This window comes from Diadema antillarum, unplaced genomic scaffold (genome assembly GCF_040938485.1).
Source record: "Diadema antillarum isolate AM-2024a unplaced genomic scaffold, OU_Dant_1.0 seq00000764_RagTag, whole genome shotgun sequence".
Lineage (NCBI taxonomy): Eukaryota > Metazoa > Echinodermata > Echinoidea > Diadematoida > Diadematidae > Diadema > Diadema antillarum.
This window is the reverse complement of record NW_027271654.1, coordinates 1,267,612-1,284,371: the sequence shown is the minus strand read 5'-3', so window position 1 is coordinate 1,284,371 and position 16,760 is coordinate 1,267,612. Positions and strand designations below refer to the sequence as shown.

Below are 16,760 nucleotides of genomic sequence, written 5' to 3'. Positions count from 1 at the left end.
GCCACAGTTCATGGAGCGCTGTCGCAGAGTCTCGCATTTGGGACGAACGGTTCGGTGGACTGGAGCAGCCTGAGATGGATTTCCACTCCTGGAGAGTGCTGATGTCCCGTCAATAGACTGAGACATACATTGCGAGAGATAGAAAGAGAAAAGAAAGATAGATAGATTGAAAGGCAGTAAGAGAGAAGGTACAGAATGAGAGACAGAAAGATAATGAGAAAGGAAGTATATAGGACAGTGAGAGAAAGAAAAGGGTGCAAGGGAGAGATATAGAGACAGAAAGAGAGAAATAAGAGAGGGAGATAGATCATTGGAGAGATAGAAAAAGGAAGTAGAGAGATGAAGCGATAAAGAATGAGCAAGAGAAAGAAAAGAGATTTTAGAAAAAAAGCGGTTTAGTAATAACAAAGAAATACATAAAGAAAGGGTGAGAGAAAGAAACATGGATTATAAAGAGAGAGATAGAAGTGAGCAATCAAAGATGCAGCGGTATTCTGGTCATGGTTTTTGAGAGCTCTGAGAATCTCTGGGCTGCTCTGCAGAGACCTCCCTCCACCTGCCCGATCTGATGATGATGGTGTTGATGATGATGGTGGTGGTGGTGGAGTTGGTCGTTGAGATGTGCAAACAACGGCTGGGGAAAGAACGGGATGAAGTGAAGAGTGTGTCAACATCGACTCCTGGTAGCTCAAATTTGAGGAACTGCTATCGCCAATTTCACCCCTTTCCCTGCTCAAACACACGTCAAGCCGGGATGCCATCAAAGCCGGCGCTGTGAAATCAGGATTAGACGCTGGCCCCGAGATGTTGTGAGATTTTCTTCAAATCCCCTTGCTTACCAAGTATTTCTCATAATCTTGCATGGTCTGTTTGTTTCAAGCTAATGTTTAAAAACATCTGAGGCATTATAAAATAGTTTCTTCACCTATTTCCACTTTTCTTGGAGCAATCTCCACCAAAGACAACCATTTAGATGCCCATATTTCCCCCTCAAAGCAACTATTGTGCCCCCATCTACCGCTAAGCATGTTGTTTCAGGGAGTGTTTATTTGAAGGCTGAGAAGAGAATCCATCATGCATTCCGTCATTGCTCTGTTATGTGCTTGATGGTATGATTATTTAATAATTGTTTTGTTGTTGTTTTATCAAAGCATGAAGCAGTTGCCACCAGGTGTTCATATAGTTTCAGAAAGAAAAAAACAACAACTTCCATCTCAGTGTCAGAAAGAAAACAAAAAAGAACTAACATTTCAGTGCCAACATCTAATTTATTCGAGAGACAGCGAGAGAGATGGCAGAAGTATTGGTAGAAAGGAAATGAAGAGCCGAAGGAGTCGGAATGCAAAGCAACCAGGGATGTTTGTTGTGTAGGAAATCCCATCCTGCCCTTTTCCCCCCTCCTCACAAGCTTGTTGGGGGGCGCATTGCTCACAAGCAGACCGGAGCTCTTGCCGTCTACGTAGCAATCAACTCTGACGAGACGGATGAAGTAGTTGAGAAATGGAAAGAGACAGACAGATAGATAGATAGATAGATAGGTAGATACAAAGATAGATACAAAGATAGATAGGTAGATAGACTAATGGATAAATAGATAGATAGATAGAGATTGAGAGAGAGAGAGAAGGGAGATGGAGAGGTAGAGATAGAAAGATGAAAAATTCCAAAGAGGGAGGTAGACATTCTTTGAAAACAGACAAAGAGACAGATAAACTTGGAGAGGAGAGAGAGAGATATAGAGCAGTTATGCATTAGATTCCAATTCCACAATTCCAGACTTTCTGAGACAGCGTCATATTTTTGTTCCAATCTGAGTGTTGTGTTTAGTGCGTATCCTGAAGGTTTATTGATTGGCATAATGAACCGGGGCAGACGGAGGAACATTGCCAAAAATACATCTGATATCTTTGTCCATGATACTTTAAATTACTCTGTTTTGGGTTTTTTTTTTTTTTTTCTGATGCTATTCTGCCATGAGGGGGCTGTATCTCTCCCTCCGCGGGATGCACATCCCAAACTCATTCTGTAAATTTGCCCCCCTCCCCCACCCCTCTGGTAAATATAAAAATGTTATAGAACAATGTGTGCTGCAGCGTACAAGGTTATGATAGCAATGCGTTAGAACCCAATTGAAAACAGGGAGCATATTCTATTCAGTGTGATTGTGTAGATGAAATGTTTATCCCCGTCTACATGCCAAGTTTTATATAGGAGACACGGGCGGTGATTAGATTAGAGACTATGTATTTGGTGCCCCACAAAGATTTTTTCGCACAAATGTGAGGACTGGTTGGTATACACGAACATAGGATCGTCTGTTGAGAATGAGAAGGGCGTTAAGTGGTTTTGAACACTATGGGTTTAGTGGCAACTTAATGCCCTTATCATTCTCAACCGACTAATGTAATGTATGTGTGTGTGTGTGTGTGTGTGTGTGTGTGTGTGTACGTAATATACTTATTTCAAGTATCTGGGAATCAGTAGACAAACTTGCTGCGAGTTTGTTACCATGGTTATTCATCCTTTATTTGCTATTTTTGTTGTTCATATTTAATTGTTCTATTCAAACCTAGTTTTCCAAGTTGAAATGAGAAAAAACTTGTTGCACATAGCAATATCTTGTCTTGTGCAATTTTTAAGTCATTTACTGTTGAAATATGTGAAGTTTATTCTGCTAACAGAATTAGTATAGACAAAGTCGTCATCCCTAAACCAAGTTGAATTGTCTTTTTGTAGTGTCTAACATTTGTTATGTAATGTATTGGCCACTGCTGCAAGAATTTCAAATTGACCTGTTGTGTTTTGAAAGGGAGAGATGGGGGGGGGGGAGGGAATCATTTGGTTTATGATGCAAATTGTCAGGACATAGACTAGCAAAGTAATATGATGAAAGGATACATAATGTACTTCAAAAATGGATGGCTAATGGAAGAACATCTGATCTTGGAGAAAGAGCTAAAAGGGATCATAGACAGGTGGTATGTAGGACCTACCTCACAAGAGTGTTTCTGTTTACCCTTGAAATTCCAAAAGAATGGAGCAGATAGTATCACCTTGTATTTTTTATTTATTTTCCTTTTCCCCAGTTACCTGGCTTATTTTGAAGTCAGAAAATATCATGTGATGAATCTTTTATACAGATTTTTTCCCCATTGTAATCCTGCCCTTCAGAGCAATGTATATTACTTTGTATTATTTTATATGGAAATAGAATCATTTGAATTGAATTGTATTGAATTCCGAAAGGGGTATATGGCTTGTGCACTTAACAAAGGATTAATTCAGGCATACAGCATGGTTTCAGGCAGTACAGTAGACAGAGAAACAACTGCCTAGTCTGTGTAAATATGCCACATGAATAGGGCACCGCGGAATGGGTCGGTTGATACGAGACTCACGTCCCAGTATGTCGGAATGTCTGTGTGAGTGAGGGAAGTAAGGGATGAAGTGGCGATCTGTTAGTCAGCTGTCGGTAGAACTGTGCTGATGCTAAAAAGTGGAGAAATGTTTAACTGTCTAAAAGTGTGCAAGTTGCAGTGAAGCCACTTTACACTTAGTGGCTGCATTAAAGGAATAAGAGATAACACAATCATGATAACAGAAATGTGAGAAAGTATGTGGTAAAAGTGACATTGTGTTAGTGTGATGTACAAATGTACTGGCTTTTCTACCTAATGTGCTGTTGGTCTACATAAAAAAGATGTTGATATCTACTCATGATTACACTCTAAGTGGGCATTCATTCTGTATCACCTTGCAACTCTTCTGCGAAGTGAGGCTTTCTCGCCTTTCCTTTCAGCATGTCTAAACTCATCATGCGTGTTCCTTGGATGGAGGATCCGTGGGGGTTATCATTTCAAATGAATGCTATTTCAGACAGATTCCAAAGTAAGTTTCCCTTTAACCCATTCCTGACCGGAAATGGATATGCCATGTGCAAACTCTACAGGGAATGTTATTACCAAAGTGACAACAGGTGCATTCTGTTTCATGATTTGAAATGATCTGGCTGATGATAAGCATTAAATGGGATGGACCCAGACTTCTTTTCTTTCTATAAAATCTGCTAGAGAACATGTTAGGGTATTCTCAATTCCTTGTTGGATTAACCCTTTGTTTTGTATGCTATGTGTGCCGATTAGTGCAGCCAGTTTTATAGCATTGTACACACTGTTCAATGTTCTTGGCTCAGAAAGGGTTCAGCATCTAGCAGATAATGAGAGGCATTATTCCTAGTTTGAAGAGTGGTAGACCTATCATGGCAAACTGCTCCATTCTCAAATCATGAAGGGGATTAGTAACAACACACGCCATCAAAACTGTAGCCCTTGGCACCGAGGTATATATCAGCCCACAGCTCGAGCCATGTGATTGCCCTGCATTAAATAGTAGAGGTATCCACTCAAAAGCCTAGTTTTTCTCCGTTGCCATTGGCAATTTTCACCTTGAAAGTAGAGGATCCAATTCTTTGGTGAATGTTACACATTGCGGTCAGTGATTGACTCATTTCATCTGTCTACCACATTACTTGTTATTTGAGTGTTTTCAGTGAGCATTTGAGAAATCCCCCTTGCAGTGTTTTGCAATAGATAGCTCTTATCTCCTGGGGAGAAAGATATCAAAAGACCACTCGTGTGGTCATCTGGAAAGTTTTTTGGATTGATTGCAGGAGTCTCACCCCTCCCCCCCCCATCCTGTGCCTCTTGTTTCTCATCATGCATGTGTTGAGCGTAGAGAGTGGTCATGTGACCCTCGGCAGTGAAACGTGTGCCGTGAATGTTAATAGCATGACGGATTGTAATCTCTAACAGCGATCATCTATGATTGTCGCAATCGTTTGGAGAATCAAATGATGCAAACAGACGGGAAGAGATTTAGATCTGTCCTTGATGCTCAAACTTTTGTCAAGCTCAGTAAAGTTCTTGGTAGTATGTACTGTAAAAGCACAATTTAAGGCTGGATAACTGTATGTGCACCCATAGTAGTTAATTGGGATATATTTAGGTTAAAGGACAAGTTCACCTTCATAAACATAAGGATTGAGAGAATGTAGCAATATTAGTAGAACACATCATTGAAAGTTTGAGGAAAATCAGACAATCCGTTCAAAAGTTATGAATTTTTGAAGTTTTTGTGCGGTACCCGCTGGATGAGAAGACTACTGCAGTGTATGAATAACTTAGATGTCACATGCGTACAACAATATAAGGAAAATATAAAGAAAATTTCACAAAATTCCATCTTTTGAAAAAAGTACACATTCCCCTGACTCGTTACCGATAAATGTTATGGGTAATATTATTCCCCCTGCCTTTAGAAAGAGGCAAGTCAATTGCTCTTTTATTATGCGAAAAAAGTGAAAATATGTTGAATTTTCTTTTATATTTTCTTTATACTGTTGTACGCATATGACTCACAAGCTGTAGTAGTCTCCTCATCCAGCGGTTCCAACACAAAAATTTAAAAAATTCATAACTTTTGCATCGATTGTCCAATTTTCCTCAAACTTTCACCGATGTGTTCTACTAATATTGTTGCATTTTCTTAATCCTTATGTTTATGAAGGTGAACTTGTCCTTTAATAATGTGGAGTAAATCAATATATTGGTTCCCTCCTTTCAATCTCTTTGTGTCTTTCTCTTTACGTCTTGCTTTTATTGCTAATGTTTGCTCGCTTCTTTATGGCATTAAATTCAAACATGCATTTCAACTGAAATTTCCAAGACGCAACATGACTGGTAGTGTGAGGTAGGGCAGCATCACAGTGTTGACACCTCTTTCTTTACTATCTAAAGAGTGTTTGTAGAATCTCTTGTTCCATACCGTGTAGCAAGGACCCTCAAAGAGAGAACATTATTTTCCCAAATGTGCTTTCAGAGGATACTAAGTACACAGAGCCGTCATGTTATTCTGTAGGGATCTGCCACATTTTTTTTTTTTTTTTGAAAGAAGTGTTACCTGGTCATTGTAGGACTTCAGTACGGATAGATTTGTGGTGCTCTGTGTCTACTGCTTTTTATTTCCATATAGATCAGAAGTGCTTGGCAATGCATTACTGTCAGGTTCAACTATATTGCATTCCCTTGATCGTGCTACTCAAATAAAACACAACCATTTCTTAAAAACAAAAACATAAAAAACAGTGTTTCCAAGGAGTAATGTTTCCCTTGTGTGCCTACAGAAGGAGACTGAATTTGCATTCCCCCTTTATGAGTATAGCAGCAATTTTATTTTTCTTACGCATTGTATGTAGATATTGACCTTTTGATTTGTAACTAACTTTCCTGTTGTATTTTTTATTCTCTCCCTTTTTACCTGCCTATACCTTGCCTCGCAATCTTCTTGCCCTCTGTTGTGTACCTTTTGACCTTCGACCTGTGACCTCTGTCCTGTGACCCACACCCCCTCCAAACAGGCACACCTCAAAATAAATCAGGTTAGATCTCGGTGGATAGTCTGGTCCTGTTTCGGAGTGCTTCTGAACTTTGACCATTCACTCACCTGCTTTGATTGCCGAAAACGTTGCCACTGTGTCAAAATGATTTCCCTAAGATATGGTCTGAAGTTTTGCACCACCTTTTCATGAAAAAAAAAACCCTAACCTTTGTGCATTTTCTGCTAATCATCCAGCATATCATCATATTGCTCACATTTTGTCATTAGAAATGACTGTGCCATAGCATTCCCACAAGTGCAAATATCAGTGTTGACTATTAATAGCAACAGTGACATTTTGTCACAGATTTCTGCAAATTCATCTCTCTTAAAACACACACGCCAAAAACACATCCTCATCTATGATTCCATCTTGGTGCTTTCCTTGCTTCACTTAACAAATGATCTCATGGCTCATTTGTCTCGCTACATATTTGATCCACCCGTTGTGTGATGGCATCCAAAATGTTAGAGAACATCTTGTGTGACTCAAGCAGAGCCTAATTGATTTAGGGTGATCAAAGCAAGGATAGAAACAACACTAACAACAGTGCTGAAGAAGAGTAAGCTTCACTTAACAACAACAACAACAACAATAAGAGAGAAATGAGTCACAGTTCAGATACTCTTTGTCTGTCATTTTATTGGTTGTTGGCATGGAAACTGCATCCCATGCTCTTCCCTTCTCCATCCCCATCCATCCCCCCCCCTCCTCCTCCAAACCCTATGGCTGCTTCTCCACATCTTGAGTTGATATTGAAGGATTGTTGGGATGGCGTATCACCTCTCCAGCCCCCCCCCCCCTTGTTAAATCTGTTTGCCCTTTCTGTCCTCCTCATGTCTGTGATTTCTGTCTGACTGTTGAGTATCCATGCAATGTTGCATTGTGGGAAAGGGGCAGCATGGTTCCAGGACCAACCAAATTTGGAGGGGGGGGGGGCATCAGTTTCATCCCCCTCCCTCTTAACTGCATTTGATGTGAATGGATTCATTTGCAGAAAATGTAATGTTTAATGCCTTATGGCTTACAATGTATTTTGATATTTTGGGTCAAAAGACTTCCTGCAATTTGTTTAAAAGCAAAATGTCATCCTCTGCTAGAATTTTTTCTCTTTTTTTTACCCATCCTTATTCCTTCAAAAATCCATTCTGCTAGTCATTCTTGTAGAAAGAGACCTCTTGAATTATTCTTTTTCTTTCAAATGATGTCATCTTTGTCACAACTCTTGTTTTAATTTGACATCGCATTTTCAATTTTCTACATTTTCTCTTCAAGCATTAAGGCTCAGTCCTGATTTCATGCAATCACACACAACTCAGGGATCGCAATTAGCTGTATGGCTGTCACAGCTACAATAACTTTTATCAAGGTTCTACCTCTCTAGCAAAATAAAACAAAAACAAACCAAAAATACCCCCCCCCCCAAAAAAAAAAAAAAAAAAAAAAAAAGAGCGGGAGTAAGAAGCTTGAACATAATCACATTGTAAACTTTATCAAGAAAACAGTAAACAATAGATTTTGTGGAAGAAAAAAATATAGTATAATAACTAAGATACTATGTTTCCATGTCTTTATCACTCATATCTCGAGTGATAATGACTTCATTTGAAGTAATTCTGACTTCATCACCGCCTTCAGTGCATGAGCCAATCACGAGAAATGAGTCCTTAAGCACCCACCCACCCCCCATGGTAAAATGTCGACATCTACTTGCGATCCCCTGCTTCCAGTACTTTGTGCCCTGAGTCAGTCAGTACTTGTCTGAGCTTCCCAGTTGAATGCGCTTTTGAAGAGTACCACTTTTGTTTCTTTAAAAAAAAAAATGGCTAAGAAGAAGCCATTCCAGGTGTTCTCATCGTCTGCGGCTGTGTCAGAATCAAGTGATAGTCAAGTTTGTCAGTTGATGTCTCTATGAAAGTTGTCTCACCACTCTTTCCTCGCTAATGGATTAAGAGGAAGAGATGCCTGCGATTCTGTGCACAATTCTTTTGGAGCATGTTTGGTCATGTGCTGTCCTCCTTGATTTCTCTTTATGTGGTGCAGTTGGAGATGTTGGAAAAAATGAAGTCATCTTGTGGATGTTTTCATCAAACACCATTGCGTCTTTTCATGTATCATCTATTTTTTTTTTTTATTCTATTCAAGTGCAGTTTAGTGTATCGTTCTTGATGGGCCTTGTCTTTAATCATTCGTGTGAATATCATCATTGTCTTTATCATCATCATCATCATCATCATCATCATCATCATCATCATCATCATCATTATCGTCATTATCGTCAACGTCATCATCATCATCATCATTTTCTTTTGTCGAGGCTAAAAGTTGCTTGTGGATATTTCTTTTCCAAACCATGATGTGTTGGAGGCTGAGACATCACGTTGAATGTATGGATTCCAGAGTTTGGCAACATGGGACTGGCCTTTCATCTTGATTCTTCTTCTTACTGTGATTAAATCCATTTTGGTTTCATTCCATCACTCCCTCAAAGTGGTGACACTTGAATATCATGTACTGTTCTTTAGAACAGATTTTGTCTCCTTCATTCAGCCTCAAGCATCCTCACTGCTCCCTTAACCCTCTCCCCCCTTTGCCTGTTTAAATCTCTGTCTGTTATATTTCTCACTCTCTTTCTCGCTCTTTCTCTTTCTTCTTCTACCGGTCTTGTACTGTCACAAGTTATGCCTCCTAATTCTCTCTCCAACTCTTCTATCTCTTCCTCCTTCTCTCTCTATCTCTTTCTGTTTTTCCTCCTTCCGGTCTTGTACCTTCCCATGTAATGCCTCCTAGTCACATTCTGAGTTATCCCTCAACTTTTCTATCTCTCCCTCATTCTTTCTCCATCTCTTTCTATTTTTCCACCTTCCGGTCTTGTATTCCCACATGTTATGCCTCCTAGTCCCATCCTGAGTTACCTCTCAACTCTTATATCTCTTCCTCTGTCTCTGTCTCTGTCTCTGCTCCTGGCTCTTCCATATTTCCTCATATCTCTCAGAGTTTCCTCTTCTCTCTCAAAGCTGCTATCGCAAAGGACTTGATCATGACCTTGCTTTCGTGAAACTCCTCATTTTGTTCCATCTCACCTGCTTCTTCATCACCCTCCATATCAATCCATTCTTTGACTTTTACCTGTTAGTCGTTGTGCCATTCCTTTTCAAACTCATCTTTTGTGTTTGTATGTTTTTCCATCTGTTCATCTGTCTCTTGCAAATTATTATAGATGTCATCCAAAAGTGTTTCATTTGTATTTCTGTGTATATGAGTTTGTAATCATTCTCTTCTTTTTATGAAGTAATGTTATGATTTGTTTAGCTTCATACTCATTTTAGTCTGTGGCAGACATTGCCAACTCACATTGCCAACTCAAATAAGTTATGTGCTTTTCCACAGTTTTGCTAAGTATGTTTTCTCAACCACTTTGGAAAACATTGGGAAATAAAATCATTGATATATTAAAAGCAAAACTTCAACTTTAGTGAGAGTAGTGAAAAAAAAAAATCTGATTTCCTCTCTCTTTATTTCTCTTCTTCTTTTTTTTTTTGGGGGGGGGTGCAATATCAAATATAATGGTTATTCACTTCTGAAACTGTCTAGAAGTCTTCAATTGTCTTTGAAATGCTTGCTCAATCCATGAGACAGGAAGCTCTATTTCTGCTAGCCAAGTTTGGCATATAGCTAGCACTATCATGTTTTACTATTCTAGGTTTTTGTGGATTTTTTTTACTTTCTATGCTAGGTATAAAATGTATTTTGTAGCTATTCAAATTTTGTACTACACAGACTCACAGGAGAATAGCCATTGGCTGAAGTGAGTATGACTCATGGTAAACTCAACTCGACTCAACTCAACTCAGCCTTTTGTGTGCCTGGAGTGCTGATTGGCACAGAAATCCCCATAGAGTTGTATACGCTGTACAAAGTCCCTGGCACAGAAAGTGTTAAACCATCTTATCTCCATGAGGGGTGTCATTTTTTTTTTCTTTCATCCCCATAGTAGCACTTATGCCTTTCCTGTATCACTTCTGAATTTTTAATCCAATGTAGACCTACGTAATTATATCTTAACAGCGGTATCAGATTGTAAAGGTAATGACCCTTACCAACTCCAGATTTCTCCATTTTGCATTTGTTATTTAGTGACTTTCATGGCTAACAGCTCTTTCAAGTTTCTGTTTGTGAAAGTTGATTATTTCCAAAAAAAAAAATCCTGCAGTTTCCTGTGAAACAGTCTATTTTGATGAGTGGATATTACACTGGAATGGTGATACGTACACTGATATTTGACCAGTATAATTGCTATTCACACATTGTTTACTGCAGCAGTGAGTTGATTTCACATTGTGACTTCAGGAGATTTAAACAAAAATTATCACCCAAATACAAATATTATATTTCTACAAATCTTGCAATTTAGGTGCTATTTGCAAATTTCAAAACATATGAAAGTATTAACTCCGACCCTGACAGGAGTATGACATTCACGCATACGTTTTTCTGTTCAGTATCCACTCTCTGATCACAAATTTAACCACTCGCAAAATTTTCTGGACATCCCGATTCGCGAAAAATTAGACTCGCTAAATATATGGCTTATACAGTATGTGCCAATGGCTCTCACCTTGAAGAATGCATTCATATCTACCCTAGAAAGAAGAGTTGATACCGTCTTAAAATCGCTTATCGTCAAGATATTGATAGTTAACTAGTGTTTATGTTCATGCAGGCCTGAGTATTAACTTTATCATGTAGTGATGGTGAATTCTGTAGTCTGATTGGTCAATCAGCCACACAATATATCCCATATTAAATGAATGAGGTCATTGCCCTTGTATATGTATTTTGTGTTTCGCAAGTCTCATTTATATTGTGCACATACATGTACGTGCACTGATCAATCTTGTGCATACACCAAACATGGCTCAAGCCAGCAATTTGAACATAGAAAATTCATTGAAAATTGACCAATACAGAATTCATCTAGGGTCTGTAGATCTGGATCTAGAGTGTCTGGTCTTCACACTAAATGAAAAAAAAAATGTTTCCCTGTGCTTGTTCTCACATTATATATACGTGTAGATATCTACGGTCTGGTGCCATCATGGAATGTGGCACCAGATCGTAGACATTTCCCATATTTCGTGAACAGGCAATGGGTACCTAATATTGTCAGGTTCTGTCTTTCAGGAGAATTCTGTTGGACGAATGAAATATGAAACCACACTGAATAAAACAGAGCACTGACATGTTCCTTACAATAATGGAATGTGTTGTATAAGAATTATGTGCTGTTGTCATGATTATCATTACAAGGGACTTTGAAGTAATAGAATTACATTACTTAGCACTTACTGCGATTTTTCCAGATTACTGTAAAGTGGATATTTTCGTGCGACTAATTTTTCACGCTTAGCTGAGCAAGAAGAGTTTCGCGTGTTTTTAATTCCGCGGAATCAAGACATCATGCATAGGAACACATGGCAAGCAAATATATTTGTGTGCTTTTATTTTCACGCTAGTTTCTGGTTGCGCGAAATGCGCAAAAATTTCAACCCTGCGAAAATGTCCACTTTTACAGTAGTATTTTGATACACATGAATGTGTTTAGAGGTACATGTACTTTGGTTGTCAAAGAGAATGATTTTAAAGTCAAAATGCTACATTAGTTTTTAATAGCATAGTTAGGGCAGGGGATATTTGCAGGTATAATAAAAGAGTCAAATTACAAACCAGTATATTCAAAGTCATTGTAGTGAGTATGTAAAGTTAGATTTTGGTTCATTGATTCTAATGTCTATAACCATGGACAATAAAAAATTATTGCAATTCAAAATATCTCTAAAGTTATGTGGTATGTAATTTTTATATGTCTGGTAAATATGACAAACAGCCAGCCTTCGTTGGGTTTTCAGGTCTGCCAACATTCCCGTATCCATATCAGGGAGATTCCACACAGCAATCAGGGAGATATCTGTGTGTTACATGCATTTCATTGGGAGAAAATAATTCCCAAATCAGGGAGATTTTAATATTCTCTTATTCAGACATGAACAGATTTTGACATTTTCAGGGAGACTCCTGCAGAATCCGGGAGACTTGGCAGCTCTGGGTTTGTAGCCTGGTAGTGGGCATCTCATTTGGTCACTGTAGTATAGTGGCTAAGATATCTTTTACTTTCATTCCGAGGTCCTGGGTTTGAATACGCCTCGTGTTTTCATCCTTGGACTTTTACTTTTTCTTCTACTTTTTTTTTCTTACTATTTTTTTTTTAGTTACCCTCATGTCCTGCTCAAGCCAGGTGTATAAATGGGTAACTGGCAAATGTTGGGGTTATGAATGGTAGGTTCCTCTGGGTCAGCAGTGCTAACAATGGAATAAAAAAACAAACATATTGTATCGTTATTGATTTTGGAATATTATTTAGATTTAAGATTAGGTCAATAATCAGTCACTGGCAATGATATCTGAATTGCAAAATATTTAAAGAGGTTTATGTACTAGATGTAATAGAGTTATTATTTTATTCATCATTATGATTTTTTTTTTTGCAGGTTTGAAACCCAAGTAGCAAGCATACCAACATGGTTCATGCACTAATTTGAATTCATGGCAGTGAATATGGATATTGAAGAACATTTTGAGAATTTTTACCATTTCCGAGAGATTCAAACAGTGTAGTTGATGGATAAGCATTTTACTAAAATGAAATAAGTGATTATCAGCAATTGAATATTTCAAGAGCATATATTGTACATTTCCTCTCTTTCATATTTGATGTAATATTTCCATAGAACTACCTTACAAGGAATGTTTGCGATGTACTTAACACATCAGTAAGAAAAGAATTCAGGAGATGGGTAATTCTTGACATCATCAATTAATAAAAAGGCAAAGATATTCAAATGATTTCATTATGTCATGGTTGTCAGTATCATTTTTGACGAATGATACTTCCAGTGGAACCTTAAGTGTAAACTACGCTTGAGAAAGTGATGTAGACATATTTATCAAGTCAATAAGATATGGTGTGACACCAGTTGTATGATTTTTGCTGTTGACATTTATGACAAACTACATTCTCCAGACAAGGACATTTATTCTCTTTTATAAATCATATCTAGAGAGTCTCTTTTTTAATGTCTTTGTCTCTCTTATTCTTGACTGCTAGATTGGGGAGCGGCAAAATTCTGACATTCCTTGATGCACTGTATAGATGTGATTGTGTGGATTCTTCCTGTTAGTTTTCAGACCTTATTCCTATATAATCTGCATGTCCCATATACCTCCTAATCCTACTGTAGTCTTTAATATGTGATATATATGGGGTTTATCCTGGGTTTCTCTCCCCCCCCCCTTTTTTAACTTGTGTTTGAGGATTGCCTGTTGATGTGACAGATAGCAATTAATTATAAGGTGTTAAGATTGACATTTTTCCTTGCTTTGGTACTGATTTTGTCGATTAAAATGCAAGTCAAGTACGTCATAGGAACCCATTTGTGGGATAGTGTGGGAGGATTTAATGATCACTGCAGACTGTATTACCATTGATATATGAAAGAGGTTTGAATATTGTTTAAAGTTAAACAGTGGCAGTTCTTTTCTTTCCATCCCTGGTTTTTTTTATACCAGGAATTTATTTTTTTAACGTCTACTTTCCTATTGTAAAGCAGTAGTTGTTAGTAAGGTATCAGTATGTATAGAGCGGGAAAGCGGGTGTTGGGGTGTGTTTGTTCTGTAGAGTAATCTCTTTGGGTGCCGCCAACTCACCATGCATGCATCAGTATGTTAATCATCGCCTCCAATGACATCAGTCATAACTTCTTCTTTTTTCCTGGTGTGGTAGTGTGGTAGCATCCTATCTTGCGTGCCTCATTATAGCCTTTGCAAACATTGTGCCACGATATGTCGACATCCCACCTGGCCCCGCCAATCCCCCACTGATGTATCATACCCCCAATATATCCCTCCTCTCTATAATGGCTAGTACCCCCTTTGCTCTGTGTTGCATATCGAGATGCTCCCCCGGCCCCCTTTCACATTTCTATTTTAATCTCATGGCATCACTTCTAGAATTATCCACCGCCTCGTATACTTCTAGTAATCTTTTGCAAATCTTGTAATATCCACATTTCTTTAAGCAGCCAAATCTAACGCTCCATGCAATAGCCATATTATATGCATCTTCTGTCATAGAGTACATCTTTCATATTTCCGAAGTTTTGTGTTGCTCTGTTACATTAGAAGTTCACATTGTGGTGTATCAGCCCTAATGAAGAGAGAGATGTGATTATAGGTAGAGCAAAGACATTATGGGTAGGGAAAAGGTCAAAGGTCACTTTCTTCCATTCAGAGTCAAGTCACAACAGGTCTTCACACACTGCTCTTGGAATTGGAAGCCACTTTCATCAATGGAGTATCAATGTCAGGCAACCATTTACTTTGAATGAACCGCAACAACTAAAATGTTTTATACATTTTACCATTTACTAGATTTCATCATGCTTTGCGATATCATAAAATCGATCAAATGTTGCTCACAACATGAATGTGTGATATGTCTTCTTGTTTGAGACTTTTGCTGTGTTTTAAGTACTTTACTTCCTAGGAAGTTTGCATGATGCAATTCTTAGAAGAAAATTGTGTAGAACCGATTGGAAACTTTGTCATTAACACCAAGGGTATCCCGTAAAATTATCTTTCATTTTTTACATTTTTAGATTTTTTTTACAATGTCATATTTACTCATTTACTCTTTTTTCGGTGGACAGAGTGGTAACATGCAGTGCTTATCAGAATAAAATAAGAAGACTGACCAATAAAATTTCATGGAATGTTAGATGTATTATATCGTGGCGCCCCGCCTAAAGAGGGGAGGGTACATGGGTTCCTTACAGGCAAGGATCTGCATGTTGTGGTATTATTTTAGTGTTTCTTCAGCCGCTCTTTCTGCATGTGTTTGAAGTGTGAGTGAGTTTGTGTATGTTTTTTGCGTGTGTGTTTGGTTTTGCATGAGTTGCTACAAATAGCATTCAATGCCATTTTTTCATATTTCTCAGTAACTCATTTCCCCCCTCCCCCAGTTCATACATGTATCTCTCCTACATATGTTTCAGTTTGTAAGCTCATTCTTTTCTTAATCTCTTTGTAAGCTCATTCTTTTCTATTAATCTCTTCAGAGTATTCTTCTTCTCTGCCCCCTATACCTTCTCTCTCTCCTTCTCCTCCTTCAAAATGGATAATCGTCCCTGGTTTTTATCTTATCTTCATTTTCCTCTTTTTCATAATCTTATACCACTCCTCCCTGCTATCATATCTTCATACTTAGTCGATCCTCTCCCCCGACCACCCCGCCCCCAATCCCCCACCCCCTCCAGAAAATATACCACCTGTGAGTGTGCCCCCTCCCTGGCCCCATAGTTATATATGATGTTCTCATTCATGGTATTCATATTATATGTCTCTGATACCAGGTTTTTTGTTTTTTCCATACATCATCAGGAGAGTCGATGATTTTTGTTGGAAATGTGCCATTATTGTTAGTCTCATCATACAATGTAATGCAATCATTCTGCTTATGCCGACCTACCAGTCTGTTCCCATACTCTTGTTACCACCGTACGTTTTTCATACGCTTTAATTCGCAACTAAGTGCCACGTCATGCATTGGTTCCATGTACATTTTTCATGCATATTGAGATTCTGTAGCATTTCTGTGGCGCATTTGTAGCACAAAATGATTGGGCAAAGCAGAGGAAGAAATTGTGACCATGCAGAGATGGGATTTTTTTTTTCCACATGATTTGGGAAAGAAATGACCTTTTGGAATATCTGTGTTAATGGCTTTGGAACAACTTTGCATTTACTTTTAATACCAAAATGTTCATACAAAGAAAAAAAAAATGTCTGTGTGCAAACAAAAACCATACCGTAGCTTTATCTGTATCACTTTGTTATCTTATGTGTTTATCAAATCAATACTATCATGTTGTACATTCCCCAATTTGTTTATTGAAAATTTGTCAAAAGTGATATACAAATGTGGTAACTTTTGAAATTAAGGTTGTTGTTTTTTAAACAAGGAAAAGAATCAAGTTGTGCAGTTGCATGTGGATTCTATGCGAGATTTTTTTTTTTTAAAGACAACCCTGCAAATCCTAAAACAGAGAAGGAATGTCCAAGGAATAACAAGTTAGTTTATAGATCTCTCATGTGTAGTATGCTCTATACATTGCTGTAGGAATGACCGTATGTTTATAAGACAAAACTAAAAATCGCAACATTCATCGCTTTGTATACATTTCATTTTGAGCATTAGAAGATCCTCAGG

At 38.1% G+C, this 16,760-nt stretch overlaps 1 protein-coding gene across 9 annotated transcripts in view; it reads left to right on the top strand.

Moving 5' to 3' along the window:
* The window catches only part of LOC139738680 (calcium/calmodulin-dependent protein kinase type II subunit alpha-like), a 194,448-nt gene that overhangs the window by 157,095 nt on the left and 20,593 nt on the right, over positions 1–16,760 (top strand). For 5 of the 9 annotated variants that reach the window (XM_071649307.1, XM_071649304.1, XM_071649303.1 and 2 more), the window contains one exon: positions 6,416–6,436. The exons of the other annotated variants lie outside the window; for them this stretch is intronic. In XM_071649307.1, coding sequence (XP_071505408.1) covers positions 6,416–6,436 — 21 coding nt within the window. The remainder of the gene's footprint in view (positions 1–6,415; positions 6,437–16,760) is intronic. 9 annotated transcript variants of the gene reach the window in all.